General features: G+C 44.2%; 1 protein-coding gene and 1 pseudogene across 1 annotated transcript; one reads left to right on the top strand and one right to left on the bottom strand.

Moving 5' to 3' along the window:
- The first annotated feature begins 578 nt into the window (after nt 1–578).
- On the top strand, nt 579–657 carry LOC115838147 (annotated as a pseudogene).
- Nucleotides 658–2,378: 1,721 nt separating this feature from the next.
- On the bottom strand, nt 2,379–13,703 carry NANP (N-acetylneuraminic acid phosphatase). The gene is made up of 2 exons (XM_003278506.4): nt 13,266–13,703; nt 2,379–6,035 (listed from the first exon to the last, which is right to left on the bottom strand). The coding sequence occupies exons 1-2, from the start codon at nt 13,701–13,703 to the stop codon at nt 5,379–5,381; spliced, it is 1,095 nt and encodes a 364-aa protein (XP_003278554.4). The 3' UTR covers nt 2,379–5,378.
- Nucleotides 13,704–16,046: the final 2,343 nt, after the last annotated feature.

Below are 16,046 nucleotides of genomic sequence, written 5' to 3'. Positions count from 1 at the left end.
TTTTTTCAGAGATGATACTCCACTCAAAAACAAAACAAAAAACAAACAAACAAAAATCCCAGAATGTTATTTAGAAATTTTTTTTAAAAAGCTCTTGGGGCCAGGTGTGGTGGCTCAGGCCTGTAATTCCAGCACTTTGGGAGGCCGAGGCAGGCGGATCACGAGGTCAAGAGATCGAGATCATCCTGGCTAAGATGGTGCAATCCCGTCTTTACTAAAAATACAAAAAAAAATTAGCCGGGCGTGGTGGCGGGCGCCTGTAGTCCCAGCTACTCAGAGAGGCTGAGGCAGGAGAATGGCGTGAACCCGGGAGGCGGAGCTTGCAGTGAGCCGAGATTGCGCCACTGCACTCCAGCCTGGGCGACAGAGCGAGACTCCGTCTCAAAAAAAAAAAAAAAAAAAAAAATTAGCTGGGCGTGGTGGTGCACATCTGTAGTCCCAGCTACTTGGGAGGCTGAGGCAGGAGAATCGCCTGAACCCGGGAGGTGAAGGTTGCAGCGAGCCGAGATCGCGCCACTTGCACTCCAGCCTGGCAATGGAGCAAGACTCCATCTCAACAACAACAACAAAAAAGCTTTTGGGAGGCCCTTGGGCCTCACAACACACATATGGTTAAGGCCTTGCCATCTACTTCATGGCATCTAATTATATATTTTTATATATATATATATATATATATATATATATTTTTTAAGTAAAACTAAAGCCTTTTTTTTTTTTAGACCGAGTCTCACTCTGTTGCCCAGGCTGGAGTGCAGTGGTGTGATCTCGGCTCACTGCAACCTCTGCCTCCTGTGTTCAAGTGATTCTCCTGCCTCAGCCTTCCAAGTAGCTGGGACTTCAGTGTGTGCCACCATCCCCAGCTAATTTTTGTTACAGTAGATGGGGTTTCACCATGTTGGCTGGCTGGTCTTGAATACCTGAACTCAAGTGATTAAAAAATACACTGGGGCTGGGCACGGTGGCTCATGCCTGTAATTTTAGCACTTTTGGGAGGCCCAGGTGAGTGAATTGCTTGAGGCCAGGAGTTTGAGACCAGCCTGGGCAACATGGTGAAGCCCCCGTCTCTACAAAAAATACAAAAAAATTAGCTGGGTATCATAGCATGTGTCTGTAGTCTCAGCTACTCTGGAGGCTGAGGTGGGAGAATCACTGCAGCCCAGGAATTAAAGGCTGCAGTGAGCCATGACTGTGCTACCGCACTCCTCAATGGGTGACCACCGAGTTAAGACCCCGTCTCAAAAAAAAAAAAAAAAAAAAAAAATCAAGCTCTTGGAAATCTTTAAAAGGTATGATAGTAGAGGGAAAAAAATCATAGAAGGATTGGAAGGTAAAGTTGAAGAAACAGAGTAACAGAGATGGAAAAATGGGAGTGAAAATATAAAGTGGAAGGTCAGTAAAGGAGTTCTAACATCTGAATAACAGGGATAAGAGAAACGAAAAAAAATCAGAAATCGTAAAGAGAAATCAGAAAATAAACGAAGGGAGGCAATTATCAATGAAGTCATTAAATTCCCCAGGACCAAGAAAATATGATTTTGATTGAAAGGGTTCAGCGTGCTAAGCACAGAGGATGGAACACCCTCTCCAAGGCATGTGATCATGGACCACTGGAGGAAAATAAGGTTCTAAGAGTTACAAGAGAGAAAGTGGTCACATACAAATGGATGCTAGACCACAGACCAATGCCTTCAAAATTTCTAGTAAAAATGTTATCGAAATACACACTATTAAAACTATCAATGATGGGAGAAGAGAATAAAGACATTTTCAGACATTCAGATCTCAAAAGTTTTACCTCCTACACACGTTTACAGGGAACCTACTCAAGGATGCATGCCACCAAAAAGAGGGAAAAAGTCAAAATAGGAATACACAGGACACAGAAAATAGGAAATTTAACATAAGGGGCAAAGGGAATCACCAGGGTGGTGGTATGTGAAAGTCAATGGAACTACAGAGATCTCGCACATGGCTGAGACCATGAAAGTATTATGTTCCTAACACAAATGGCTTAAACACAAGCTGCATGACTCTTAGATTATCTGAGCAAGAACATTGTTTCCTAAGCTGAAATACAGAAATTAAAAATCTGCCTGAATTCAATTGATTCTATATAGTCTTATATACACTTCTATATGCAGGTATACATGAAGCTGGTAACAGCACTGGCCTTGGCTGGGTGACATGGCTCACGCCTCTAACCCTAGCACTTTTGGAGGCCGAGGCAGGTGGACTGCTTGAGCTCAGGAGTTTGAGACCAGCCTGGACAACATAGTGAGACCTTGTTTCTATTTTTAAAAATAAAACAAAAACTAAACAGCAGTGGCCTTTAGGGCAAGTGGGTTGTGGGCCCCTAGCAAAGAGATGAGAATGACTTTTCCCCATTCACCCTTTTATTTTTTTGACTTGTGTACTACAAGTAGTACCTGTTTAACAATGAATATATTCCCTAATTCAAAAAAGAATGGAATGAAAAATATCATCATACATAACAAGAATGTTTTATGAAAATTAAACATAGAAAACTAGATTCCATACACATATTAATGTGTTATACTATAAATATAAATGTTATATTTATATTTATTTATATATCTTTATATAAATGTGTTATATTTATATTTATATATATTTACAGTGTTATCTAACATTATAAATGTGTTAAAGAGGTTATGATAGAAAATGTTTCTTACTGAAGATTGCAAAGAAGTTTGAAAGCAATAAACCAAGAACTTTGGTAAAGACCTGCCTTCCTACAATACTGAGCATCCACTGGGTCCTGGGAACTCCCAGATCTGAGATGTTCCTGCCCTTGTATGTGGAGGTGCACATGGAACCAAACATCCCCACTAGGTGCTGGTATTCCAGGTGCAGTGTCCACTGATGTCTGTTCTAGGCCCACCTTTGTAAGCAGTGTTAGGGAGGGCCTCTGGCTTTGTGTGTATAGGGAAATTTTGAAAAAAAATAAAGATGACAAAACATCACTCATAATTTTAAGGAATATTATTCTAAAACAAAAAATATTATTAATAAAATCATAGGTTTATTCCAATATTTTAAAATATTTTGTGTAACATTCCACTCAGAAGGTAGATAACCACAAAGTTCTTCCCTAAGGAAGGGTGCAAATGGAATGTAATACATTACTGTACTCTGTCGAATACAAACTGTGAAGACGAGGAAATTCAATTATTCAATTTTTTCCTCCTGTATCATTTCTGCTGGAGAACTGCTCACTTAACATCCTAGAAGCTATCTTGCTGAGATTTGCTACCACGATATAGGAGTGATGAACCTTCACTCTCAGCATAATGAATGTGACACTGCCTACAACCATCCTGTGGGAGAGTTAAAAGGACAAGCCCCCTGCAGCACACGCCAACCAATCTATCAGAGCAATCATGCACATGACTACTTCTGCCACAATCCTCCAACTTAATTTTTAAATAGCTAAAATATGATCAAGGTCATATGGGTACTGCACTTGAAACTACAAACATCCTCTGTTCACAAACGTTCACTGTTATAGCAATAGCACTTCGGGACAGTCAAGGGCACAATCACATTTTTAAAAATCAAGAGCGAAAAGTAAACACAAAAGGGCATTTGCATGATGCAGAGAATCCTGTTTCTTGGCAGTAGACAGAAAACTGGCTAAAGAAATAGGCTCACAGATGGGTACAATCTACAATTTGATTCTCTGAGTATTAGTCTTGAAGACATAGCTATACACATCCAACATACAGCCTACTATTTTACATTAGTAGTTTCTTATATAACAGTTGGAAGAAAAACATATCAAAAACCAACCTAAATCATATTTATTAACCACTTTAATAAGCCCCTTTATGCTTTCTTTTTTTCCAACCATTTTACTCCAGGTTTGGTTAGTATAATCATGAGACTGTCTAGCCTAATAGTCCAGAGAAAATTCTCCGGTTCCAAGATGATGCCTTGCTATGTAGCCATTAATTATTAAGCTCCTGGTAAACCCTGAATTAGATATAGAAATTTGCAAAACAATGATATATTTCCAAGAATGTGAAAAACAGAGGAAACTTAAGGCAGATGGTAACTCTAAGAAGAGTCACACGCATATTAAATTGGCCCTCGGAAAATGGCTCATAGCAAAATCTAATTTTCTATCAGATGAAGGGGCCAGGCACAGTGGCTCATGCCTGTAATCCTAGTACTTTAGGAGGCTGAGGTGGGAGGATCACTTGAGTCCAGGAATTCGAGACCAGCCTGGGCAACATGGCAAAATCCCATCTCTACAAAAAAAAAAAAAAAACATTAGCCGGGCGTGGTAGTGTGTGCTTGTAGTCACACACACACCCTTGGGAGGCTGAAGTGGGAGGATCACTTGAGCTCAGGAGGCAGAGGTTGCAGTGAGCCGAGATGGTGCCACGGCACTCCAACCTGGGCGACAGAGATCCCATTTCAAAAAAAAAAGGAACAGATTGGGGGCTGCATGGTTAGGCTACACTGAGGAAATGTTCCTCTTATGGATCCACAGAAGAAAAATGACTTTTAGTGCCATGTGCCTTGCAATTATCTCTAGCAAAACAGCCTAGCTCCCTCAACCCCACTGTGTGTCCGGGAAAAGACAGTAAAAACATTTCCTTGAGAGTGAAGACTAAAAGGAAGCTACCAGCTCACTGTGCACAGGTGAGAAAATGTCATGGTAAAGGAGCACCACGTGTTGATTTTAACAGCTTTTTCTAACTGGAGGAATCTATCACATGCCATAGAAAAATTGCTCCCTGCCCTCTGAAAAAAAAAGGCATACAGAAAAATCAGGTTCATAAAAGAAAGTATATATCCAAAGTAGACAAAAACTATGGTTTATGTTTTCAAAATATGCAAAATAATTTCACTATAAAATACCTTGATTTGCATGTGACTTAGTACTTATTTCACATTAACCAGATTCACTTGCTTTGATAAATCTGTTTTAGAAAATCTATTTTTTAAAAATATCTCTTTTTAAGCCAGAAGATAAACCTTACATTTGTGCATCCATGTGTAAAGCAATCCTGCTTGGCATTATGCAGCCAAGATACTAAAAGATTAATAACATAATTTTAAAAAGCTCCAGTTACAGACTAACAAGTAATATATTTCCTCAAATTTTCTGGGCTATACTACTGACCTGAATTCATGCAATCTGAATTTTCAGATATAAGTACCACTCAATGGTTGGCTGTTACAACTTAGAAGCAACAGGGTTAGGAAGACCTTCAAAATATTGGCCATTAAATCATAAGTAAAATTATTCTTAGAGCTGGATTATTGTAAGTGGAGTGCCCTAACTTTCCTTATTTCATACTCAGCAAATTGACTCTAACATTCATAATCATGCCCTTTTATGTGCTTTAAGTGGACATACTGACTTTGAGGTCTATACTTTGCAAGAGAGCAGGTAACTCTAGCACAGAAGAAACCATGTAATGCGGAACTGGGGAGGACTTCAGTGGCACTATTCCATTTTTATTGATCCAGACTGTTGCTTTCAATCCTGCATTGAGGCCTCCTTGGATGTCGGTTTCTAATGTGTCACCGACCATCACACAGTCCCCAGGTTTTACTCCAAGAAGATTGCAGCAGTAATAAAATATGGACGGTGCTGGTTTCTCCTCTCTCTGCTCTCCACCTACAACAACAGCGTCAAAATAGGACTGACAGGCACAAGCCTCAATCTTCTCCCTCTGGGTCTGTCTGTCCCCATTCGTTAATAGAAGTAGGCGGACCTCCTTTCGAAGTTCAGTAAGCATGGCTTTGACATCTTCTGCTAGTGTCATATGCTGTAAACGTGTAGATTTCCAAAGGAAATAACATTCTTCAGCCAATTTTCTATTGGCTGCACCACCTTTTGTTTCCTGGATTGCTTCTTCCCAGTGTGAAGTCCTTAAATCAGTAATGCATGTATTGTAAGGATGAAAACATTCCTTGCTGAGTTTAACTTGAACTTTATCACAGATGATTTCAGCTTCTTCTTTATAATGGTATTTTGATTGTAAGAGTTTCATCACCTGAATAATGGAAAATAACTCCATTAACATATTGCATGTCTTTAATAGTCATGCCCTAGGAAGCTGTGATCCTATAAGTGGCTGAGAGATTCCAACTCCACTCCTCTGCTTTAAAGCAGCTATTAACTACACCGTTTCTGGTGGGAATTGGCCTTATTTTTAGAGACAACAAAGTGAGGCTCTTCCAACCGCTCTAGAACTCACTCATTTTTTAAAACCAACTTCTTCATATATAGCTAGTAACAATCCTTTGTTTGGTAGTTTAGAGTCCAACATCTTTCATTCTGGGCATGAAGACATGAAAATAAAACTTGTGCTTTTTGGGCCGGGCGTGGTGGCTGTAATCCCAGCACTTTGGAAGGCCAAGGTGGCAGGATCACTTGAGTTTAGAAGTTCAGGACCAGCATGGGCAACATATCGAGACCTCATCTTAAAAACAAAACAAAACAAAAAAAATCCTTGTACTTATTTTTGGTAAAACATTTAAAATTTCTGACAACCACTATTTAGACTATCATCAGAAAAAAATAACACTTTGTTCATCTAATCTTTTCTCATCTACATCCATTTCACATTTTGAAGACCTAAATTGACTATCACCTATAATGGGATCCAATTCTACACTTTTATTTTTTTTGAGACACAGTCTCATTCTGTAGCTTAGGCTGAAGTGCAATGGCACCAGCTTGGCTCACTGCAACCTCCACCTCCCAGGCTTAAGAGATTCTCCTGCTTTAGCCTCCCAAGTAGCTGGGATTACAGGTGCCCACGACGACGCCTGGTTAAATTTTGTATTTTTAGCAGAGACAGGGTTTCACAATGTTGGCCAGGCTGGTCTCGAACTCCTGACCTCAAGTCACCTGCCTGCCTTGGCCTCCAAATTACTAGGATTACAGGCGTGAGCCACTGTGCCTGGCCCAATTCTGTACTTTTTTGTTTTTGGATACAGTCTCGCTCTGTCGCCCAGGCTGGAGTGCAGTGGTGCAATCTCAGCTTACTGCAACCTCTACCTCCTGGGTTCAAGTGATTCTCCTGCTTCAGCCTCCCGCGTAGCTGGGACTATAGGTGCCCGCCACCATGCCTGGCTAATTTTTGTATTTTTAGTAGAGGCGGGGTTTTACCATGTTGGCCAGGCTAGCCTCGAACTCTTGACCCCAAGTAATCTTCCTGCCTCTGCCTGCCAAAGTGCTGGGATTACAGGCATGAGCCACTGCGCCCGGCCCCAATTCTGTACTTTTGAGTTAAATACTCCCTCTCCCGTGTTCCCAAGGCTCTTTATGTGGCTTTTATAACACGAATCCATTTGGCCTGTCTTCTAACTTTTCCTAAAACCCCTAATGTGGCAAGCATTGTACTACATACTTACATACATTATTTCTAAACTTTTCTACAATCCTGCAAGACAGTTCCATGTTCCAAATGAGGCAGGGAAGTGCAGAACTGTTAATAACTCGCCCATCTGGGATCTGCATCCATACCTGCTTACTTCCAAAGCCCACATGCTTGCCTTTGCACTATGTCTTAAGCACTAGAGACTGGCCTTTGTCCTTGGGGCATTATCTCGTGGGGAATATAATATACAACCACTACAAATCATGGGGCGGAGGGTGGGGGAGATGCCATGACAGTAGTTTGAACAAGCTGTGGGAATAACATGGAAGTCATTCCACATGGTAGCTGGCAGAGGAAGTCACATTGAGACCAAGGAGTAAACAAGCAGAAAAAGTGGGTATGGGAAGAGAAGAAAATCATTCCAGACCGAGGAACAAAATGAACAAAGGTCAAGAGTTTAAAATTTTGTGGAAAAAGCAAGAAGCTGAGTTGAGCCCAAATGGAGGCATGTGAGGGAAGATGCCAAGAGATGCAACTGGGGAACCTGTTCGCAGATAGTTTGTGAAGGGCCTTGAACCCCATGCTATAGCAAGTGCTGCCTAAATCCCCTTGGCACACACTATATTCACTCACCAGTGGCTTCCCACTCCAAGTATGGGCCTCTCTGCTTGTGGGCTTTACTTGGGCACACACAGGGTATCTATACACACAGGATGGGGCTAAAAAGTATTGCCCTGGGAGCAGCCCTCAACAAATGTAGGGTAGAAACTGGCGAATAAATATCACAGCTTCCTTGCCCCCTGGGGAGCACAACTGAACCCTGTTCTGTGTACTGTCCCCCAGAAATCTCCAGCTGCTCACAGCAGTAACCTGCTCATTAAGCTGCTCTAACCCGTATTGGACTCCTTCCCCTTCTTGTCTCCCCGACCCCTTAACGTGTATCCTGGGATCGCCTCATGAACTGTCTGCACTGGAAGTCCAGTGTTCGGGTGAGCACCTGAGGAAAGTCAAACATGCCGGGCAATGCTGGCTCTTTGAAATGCACCCAGCTACGGTTAAAATATATCTGTTGTAACGGGACTAGGGAAGAAGCAGTATGCTACTCACACCAAAAACTCAACTCACCTACTGAGAGAGAAACGCATGTGTTTTTCTTCCCTCAGAGTAAAAGAATCACAACAAAGGAAAAGGGTTGTGTTTCTTTTTTTTTTTTTTCTTTTCCCCAAACAGGATCTTGCTCTGTTACTCAGGCTGGATGGAATGCAGTAGAGGAATGATTATAGTTCACTGTGGCCTCAAACTCCTGGGCTCATCTCCCTTCAGTCCCCCAAATAGCTAGGACTACAAGTGCACACCACCATACCCAGCTAACAAATGTTTTTTGTAGAGACAGGGGTCTTGCTGTATTGCCCAAGATTGTCTTTAACTCCTAGCCTCAAGCAATCCTCCTGCCTTGGCCTTCCAAAGTGCTGGGAATTACAGGTGTGAGCCACCGTGCCTGGCTGAAAGGAAAATATTTTTTGAGGTATTTGTGCTAATCAGAAAATGTATCAGAAGACTTGGCCATATGAGAAAAAAAAATTTTAAAAGAAAAAAGAAAAGAAAATGTAATCATTAAGAAAAATCTTATCTGCCCAAGAAAAATATACCAGCCCTAGGAATTTTAGGTAGAGGCAAAACGCTGTAAATTTTTGCTTTATAAATTTCTATGAACAAATAAAGCTTTTTCGATCTCCATGTTTATCTCACCATCTTTGCTGGCAACATCAGTTGAAGGACTCTTAAGCTATGATTGACAGGAGCTCCAAAGTTTCAGCAACCCTACAGCAGTGCAAGGACACATGCCTCTAGGACTCCACAGAGCTTGAGTTCAGATAGGGGCTGGCTCATAACCAGTGAACAGAGAGCTCCCAATACAGACCCAATTTCCTGTTACTTCAACTGGCACTTCATTAAGCACATTCTTGGGGCTCTGAAAAAGCAGGATTTGCTCACCTTAAAAGGGAGATGTTTGTAAAGGCATGGTATGCCACTCCCAAGTTTCAAAATCTTTTCCTATTCTATCCCTTCAATTAACTTCCTCATTTTGTCATACAGCAACTAATTACAGGTTGGTGTGGTAAGTAGCATTTTAACAATATTAACATTTTTAGGAAAAAAGTTTATCAGCATTCATTTATTAGTTCAAACAGAAATTAACACCTACCCTGAATTAGTATGCGTTATTACAAACTCTCCAACACCTGCACTGAAAATGGGAGTATTGATTGAATTGGAGGTGAAGGAAAAAGCTCTCTAACTTGGAGGCGTGATGATACTTTGTGTGTGACTGGTAAGGCAGGGCTGAAAAAGATTTTGGTATAAAGAGCCCACCAGGTGCTCACTGGCCTGAAGAAAAGGGCCCTGCTCTGATAGAAGGGCTATCAGTTAGTAGACTAATATGAACCCAAACTTCACCCACTTCAAGACTCTATCTTAGGGCTCTCTCTGAATGTATACAAAAAAGGAAACTCTATTCTTCTGTCTGCTCCCTAGACCCAGAACTAAGTTTAGTATCATCAATACTTTAGTTTAGCTAACTGATTTTAAAAGACTTTTTGAGGGCTTAGTATGGGTACCATCTAGTACTTTACAACACTTTAAGACAAGTGTATTCTGAATACTAATCATTTGGATATGAAGCGTATAGCAGGTGCACCTGACAGCACTAACTTACGCACACCCTTAGAATGACCCTGTGGTCTATGAGGAATGTGTATTCGGGTTCCAAGATAAGGAGTCCAGGAGTGTCCAATCCAGAGATTCATTCCTTATTTATGAGGAAGATCTGAATCATGGCCCATCCCATCCTGCGGAACTCAGGTTGCAGAGGGGATAGAGGCCCTTTTTTTTTCCATTAAATGAAGGTAGCCAGGAGGAGGTTGCTGCAGGGAGGGTGCTAAGTGAAAATGCTGTGTAAACTGCATTCTTTTTACAAGTGGCTGCAGTTCTGTCCAGCCCGCCGCCAATGGACCGTCTTGTATATAAGATCTCTCAAAAACCCTTTCTCATTTGCTGGCTCCGGGTCTCATCTTCAGCCTCTTGAACATGGTGCTAACCCTACTGAAATCAATACGGATCCAGCACGACAGAAGGGGATGAATTCCAAATAAAACTATTAATAATTTTTAAATATGCTCAAAACATGAGGCCTGCACTCAGCCTACCAATTCAAGCAGCGCTTCTGTTATTTTTATTTCAAGTCTGTGCACAAACATCACCTACTCGATGAGGCCTAGTCTATTTAAAATGTTGATTTGTTACCCTCTCTGCTTTTTCTATCACACCTGTAAATATTTATTATGTTCACTGCCATACCCACTAAGAAGTAAATTCACAAATGCAGAAATCTCTTCTGCTTTGTTCACTGAGAAACTCCAGGCTTCTGTAGAAAAGTTCCTCTTGAGTAATTACCATGAAAAACAGGTCTAAAGAGGGAGGAAAAAAATAACTTCCCTAGGTGATTAGAAAAAATTAAAGTTGATACATACAGTCAGTATATGACCCCTTCTCCCCAAGCCCAAGGCAATAAATGGCTGGACCTTTCCCTCTTCCTCCATTCATAAATTATTATTATTATTATTTTCAGAGATGGAGTCTGGCTCTGCCGCCCAGGCTGGAGTGCAGTGGCGCGATCTCAGCTCACTGCAAGCTCCGGCTCCCGGGTTCACGCCATTCTCCTGGCTCAGCCTCCCGACTAGCTGGGACTACAGGTGCCCGCCAACACACCCGGCTAATTTTTGTATTTTAAGTAGAGACGGGGTTTCACCGTGTTAGCCAGGATGGTCTCCATCTGCTGACCACGTGATCCGCCCGTCTCGGTCTCCCAAAGTGCTGGGATTACAGGCGTGAGCCACCGCGCCCGGCCCATTCATAAATTGTTTACAATGATTTGTAATTATAAAGGAGGCAGTAATAGAACCAAGTCTCTAAGTAAAAATTTGATCCATCCATCCAGCATTTATTCAACATTTGCCATGTGTCAAACGAGGATAATTAAGACAGCTTGTTCCCTCCCAAGAAGCTCACTATTTAGTAGTAGGCACCTGAGCTGCAAAATTAATTGAAATATCCTTTGACAGATGCATTAAGAAATATCTGAACAAAATACAGCACTACTATAAGTGAGGGTGTAAAGACCAGGGAGGCATACGATTTAGTCTTTGTTTTAAAAATATTGCTGTGGCAAGAATGTGGAGGACACACTGGATGTGGTAAACCTGGAGACAAGCCCACAGCAACAGTCTAGGTGAGAGATGAGTTCAGCTGTAACTGAGACATGCACGGGGAATGTGCAGTGGTGGACAGACAGCGTACGAGGGTGGAAGGTGCTATAATTCGCTGAGTGGACACTGCACCCATGGGCTTCCCAAGTATTACAGGGTGATTGAGGACTAATATAATTCACATTTTATGAAGATATAAGGCTCCAAGTGGTTAATTCCTTGAGGCACTTTCAGCTAGGTTTTGGGAGAGCTGTGATTCATATTCAAATGTCTGATTTTAAAGCCCAAACTCTGGGCCTACAGCAATAATTTAATTGAAATGCACAGGACTCAGCTTACTAATAACACACAGGTAAATATGTAACATCTGCGGCGAGAGATACTGGAGGCAATATGGCACAGGGTGGCACCCCTGAGGTGGAGGCCAACAAGTTAAAAGTGTGGAATGCCTCAGTAAAGTCATGAAGACAGACTTTAAAAATGTCTACGGATTCCAGCAATTTGGGACTGCCTAGTGACCCAGCAAGTCTATTTCAGTCTAGCGGTGAAGATAAAGCGATATTACGATGGATTTAGTAATAAATAGGAGGTAGAGACAAGGAGATAACGGGTATAGATTTCTCCGGGAAAACATGGCTGTCAAGAGAGACAGGCAATATCTAGAGCAGGAAGAATAGCCCAAAGGGAGGCATCCTTTTTAAAGCTTTTTTTAAAACTATGGGGCAAACATGAATATGCGGCAGGAGTGGAATATAGCTAAAAAGAAAACGGATGAGGTAGTGGAAGATCCAGGGACACAAAAACTAACTGATGAAGCATGAAGAGGACGGGGCGCTCAGGTTTGGACGAATTAGCTTTTGAAAGTGGGTTTTCCACATCTGATAAATCCTTCCCTTTCCCCTTGAAGCTAAAGGTAGAGAAAGGGAAGCCGGGGTGGGCTGGGGCTGGAACACGGGAAGGTCTGAAACCGCCTCCGCGCGTGTAGAGGGGCAGTGCCGCGGAGGAGCGCCTCGGAAAGGGCATTTGCTGCCTCGCAGCACGGGCTTTTGCTGTGTCACCTCAGAAAGCCACGGTGACCACCACCCCGCCAGGGAGGCCAGAAGGAGTTCTGCGGGGACAATTCTCTAAAGCAGGGCTTAAGTCCAGGCTCGGTACTGACAGCCGTGTCCCTTGTTGGGTCAACACTGGGGCTAACTCTACCAAGTCTCCTCCCAGCATCCCCGAAAGTCGCGTGGGGGACACGACCCTCCGTCGAGCTCCACACCGACAGCCTGACCGGGGGCGGGCCCAGCGCCTGGTCTCGCGGCTTTGCTGTCGCCTCCCGCGCCCAAGGGCACCTCCGCCACCGTGGCAGCCGTCACGGAGCCCTTCCGCGTCCTGACCGCTGAGGCACCTGTGAGCAGCCGCTCCAAGGCTCGAGGTTGGGTGACGAGCGGCCGCCAGGCCCGGGAAAGCAGACCCGCAGGGCCCGCGTCCCTCCAGCCACCTCCGCACCCGGACGCTCCAGATGTCTCAACCAGCAAGAGCGGCCCGCGGCGCCGGGGTGGAAGTGGGGTCAAGCGGAGGTGAGCGCGCAGGACGGGGCGGGGCGCACTGACCCCGCCCAGAGGAGCGCCGCGGGAGGGGACGTTACCTCCAACATGCCTCTCCTGCTCGCCCCGGCCGTGTCGATGAGAGTGTTGTCCAAGTCAAAGAAAACGGCCCGCACGCGGCTCAGCCCCATAGCGCCGGCCGGTCGCGCGAATCGTAGCCTTGTCACTGCCGCCTGCGCATGCGCAAGGCGGGCTGCCCAGCGAGACGTGGGAGGAGCCGCGAGGTCACCAGACAGTCTCCCGGCGCCGGTGGAATTCGCGCGATCGGTCTCATTCCCTGCGCCGCCGAGAAAAGTGAGATCCCGCGAGACTCTCAGGGTCTGGTCTCTCAAGAGCGCTGGAAACGTGCGTCGCTGCCGCGGGGTGCGGCGACTTCTCAATGGCTGTGGCTGGGGTTGGTCCGAAGCGTGGTGCCCTTCCCTGGTGTCTTTCTGCTTATCTCTTTCCTCCCTGGGCCCTCCGGCGCGAAGGACCGTCATCACTGCCCGGAGGGAGGTTGTCCGCGCTGCCAGGCGCTGGGCAGCGGGCTCTCCGGGTGGCCCGGCGGGCGGCGCGGAGACGTCGGCGGGCCGGGTGTCTGCCTTGAGCGCCCGCGGTCCTAGCCTGCCTGTGCGCGCAGGTCACTGTCGGTGATCTGGGGGCGGCGGAAGGTGGAGCCTGCGCCTTCCCGCCTCGCGCCGTTTGCGGCCTTCGCCGGGGTGGAATCCCTGTCTGCCTGGGCCCGCGCCAGCACGTTTCTGAAGGATGTGACTTGGGTCTCCTACAACCCGTTTAGTACCTGTGCCCTAAGACGGAGGGGCTGTGTAGTGGCTGCCCCATGTTTTGCCCTTCCTGATTGCTTTCCTGAAACCTTGCGTTCTCAAGTCTTTGGATGCCTTTTACTCGGTTGTTTTCAGGCATAGCAAGAGGTTGAGGGACGTCGACCGCCTTTTAAACCCGCAGAAGGGCTGTAGCAGCTCGTGCCACCTAGTGCTGGCAGAACGTGGATCGTGACACTAATCTCTAATCTTTGTCTCCCTTGGGTAACTTTACTATAATTTGGATATGTGGTCATCATTAGTGACCAGAAATTGACTGTCAGGTACAGGCCAATTACCTGATTTTGTTTAGCCAGTGAGCTAAGTGGTTTTTTTATTTTTTAATTTATTTTTATTTTTATTTTCGAGATGGAGTCTTGCTCTATCACCCAGGCTGGAGTGTAGTGGCTCACTGCAACCTCCGCCTCCTGGATTCAAGCAGTTCTCCTGCTTCAGCCTCTTGAGTAGCTGGGATTACAGGCGCACGCCACCACCCCTGGCTAATTTTTGTATTTTTAGTAGAGACGGAGTTTCACCGTGTTGGCCAGGCTGGTCTCGGAACTCCTGACTTCGTGATCCACCCGTCTTAGCCTCCCAAAGAGCTGGGATTACAGGCGTGAGCCACCGCGCCTGGCTAAGGGTGATTTTTACATTTGTAAATGGATTTTAAAAAATCAAAATAACAGTATTTTGTTACACATGAAAATCAAGAAATTTTAATGCCCATAGTTGCATTAGAACACAGCGTACACATTCATTTCTGTATCGTCTGTGGCTGCTTTTGCCATACAGAAGCAGACAGAGTTGAGTAATTGCAAGTGAGACCACGTGGCTGGAAATCCTAAAATATTCATTATTTAGCTCTTTAGAGAAAAAAATTGCCAGTCTGTCTCCTCGCTGGTGAAACTGCTTAACAGACCACTGATGTTCAGTAGGTTAGATTAATTGGTTTATCTCTATATTAATAGCAGTTTCTTCTGCAGCTTTAGACTACCTACAGTTTCTATATTTTATAGAGCACAATCACAGTTGACATCTCATTGCTATGGTGGAGAATAAACCCACAGGCATTCCTCAAAACCATGACTCCTTTCTGTGCTTACCTCGTTGATGTATAGGGCTAGCCTATCAATTGTGGACATTTAGATTAGCAATCAGCCAAAATTATGAGTGAATTAATTGGAGTTACTTTTAATTGCCTGAAATGTCAGAATCAATTTAGCATAAAACTATAGGCACAGGAAGCTTGGGGCAGCTTTTTTTTTCTTCTGACTTGCATGCAGAGTTTGTTGTTTGTTGATTTAGGCAAAAATCTAAGGTTAGATGAGGCATAGCAGTCTGCATAATCCTTTTAAGGGGATGCGTTGTTTGACAGATTTCCTTTTGCGACAAGTCATCTAGTGGCATTCCATGACCTGTCCAACTTTGTGTAGAGCACCCTATTCTGTTGCTGTTCATAAAAATCTGAATCTGTTGTCCCACCCACAGCACGAATTGAAAATAAAAAACAGGACAGGGAGGATTAAAATTGGCCTATACCGCCTCCTCCAATTGCAGAAACATCTGTACCGCCTCCTTTGGTAGTAGAAATAGAAACCCCAATACAAAGAATTTTACGCTCTGCTGTCATAGCTGGAGAGCCCTTAGGACCTTGCGCTTTTCCTATTTCCATAAGGCCTGATCCAAATAATCCACAGTAGGTTATTCATGAACACACTCCACAAGAATTTAAGTTGTTGAAGGAATTAAAAACTAGTGTGGTCAATAATGGAGTACAAAGCCCATGGTTCCCAGAGGAAGGAATGCTAGACGTAGAACTCTGGGAACAAGTGGGGAGAAACCTTAAACAACATCAGGCGCAAAGGCATCAGGTCCCAGTAAAATCTTTAACGTTATGAGCTTTAATTTGAGCAGCCCTGGCTCAGTTACACACAGAAGACCCTAAAAAGAGGAAGGAGAAGAAAACGCCACCTGCCTTATCACCTCCTCTTCCCTCAGCCCCAATATCACCGGGCCAAAATAACA

The sequence above is a fragment of the Nomascus leucogenys genome, chromosome 13, assembly GCF_006542625.1.
Source record: "Nomascus leucogenys isolate Asia chromosome 13, Asia_NLE_v1, whole genome shotgun sequence".
NCBI classification, from domain to species: Eukaryota; Metazoa; Chordata; class Mammalia; order Primates; family Hylobatidae; genus Nomascus; species Nomascus leucogenys.
The sequence above is the reverse complement of the archived record's forward strand: the minus strand, read 5'-3'. Positions and strand labels throughout refer to the sequence as shown.

Excerpts from the sequence above, each read along its gene's own strand:
- NANP (XM_003278506.4), bottom strand. The coding sequence starts at position 13,703 with ATGACGGTCCTTCGCGCCGGAGGGCCCAGGGAGGAAAGAGATAAGCAG. Across the intron at positions 6,036-13,265 it reads GCAGGAGAGGCATGTTGGAG|GTGATGAAACTCTTACAATC; the intron begins GTAACGTCCCCT and ends TCCATTATTCAG.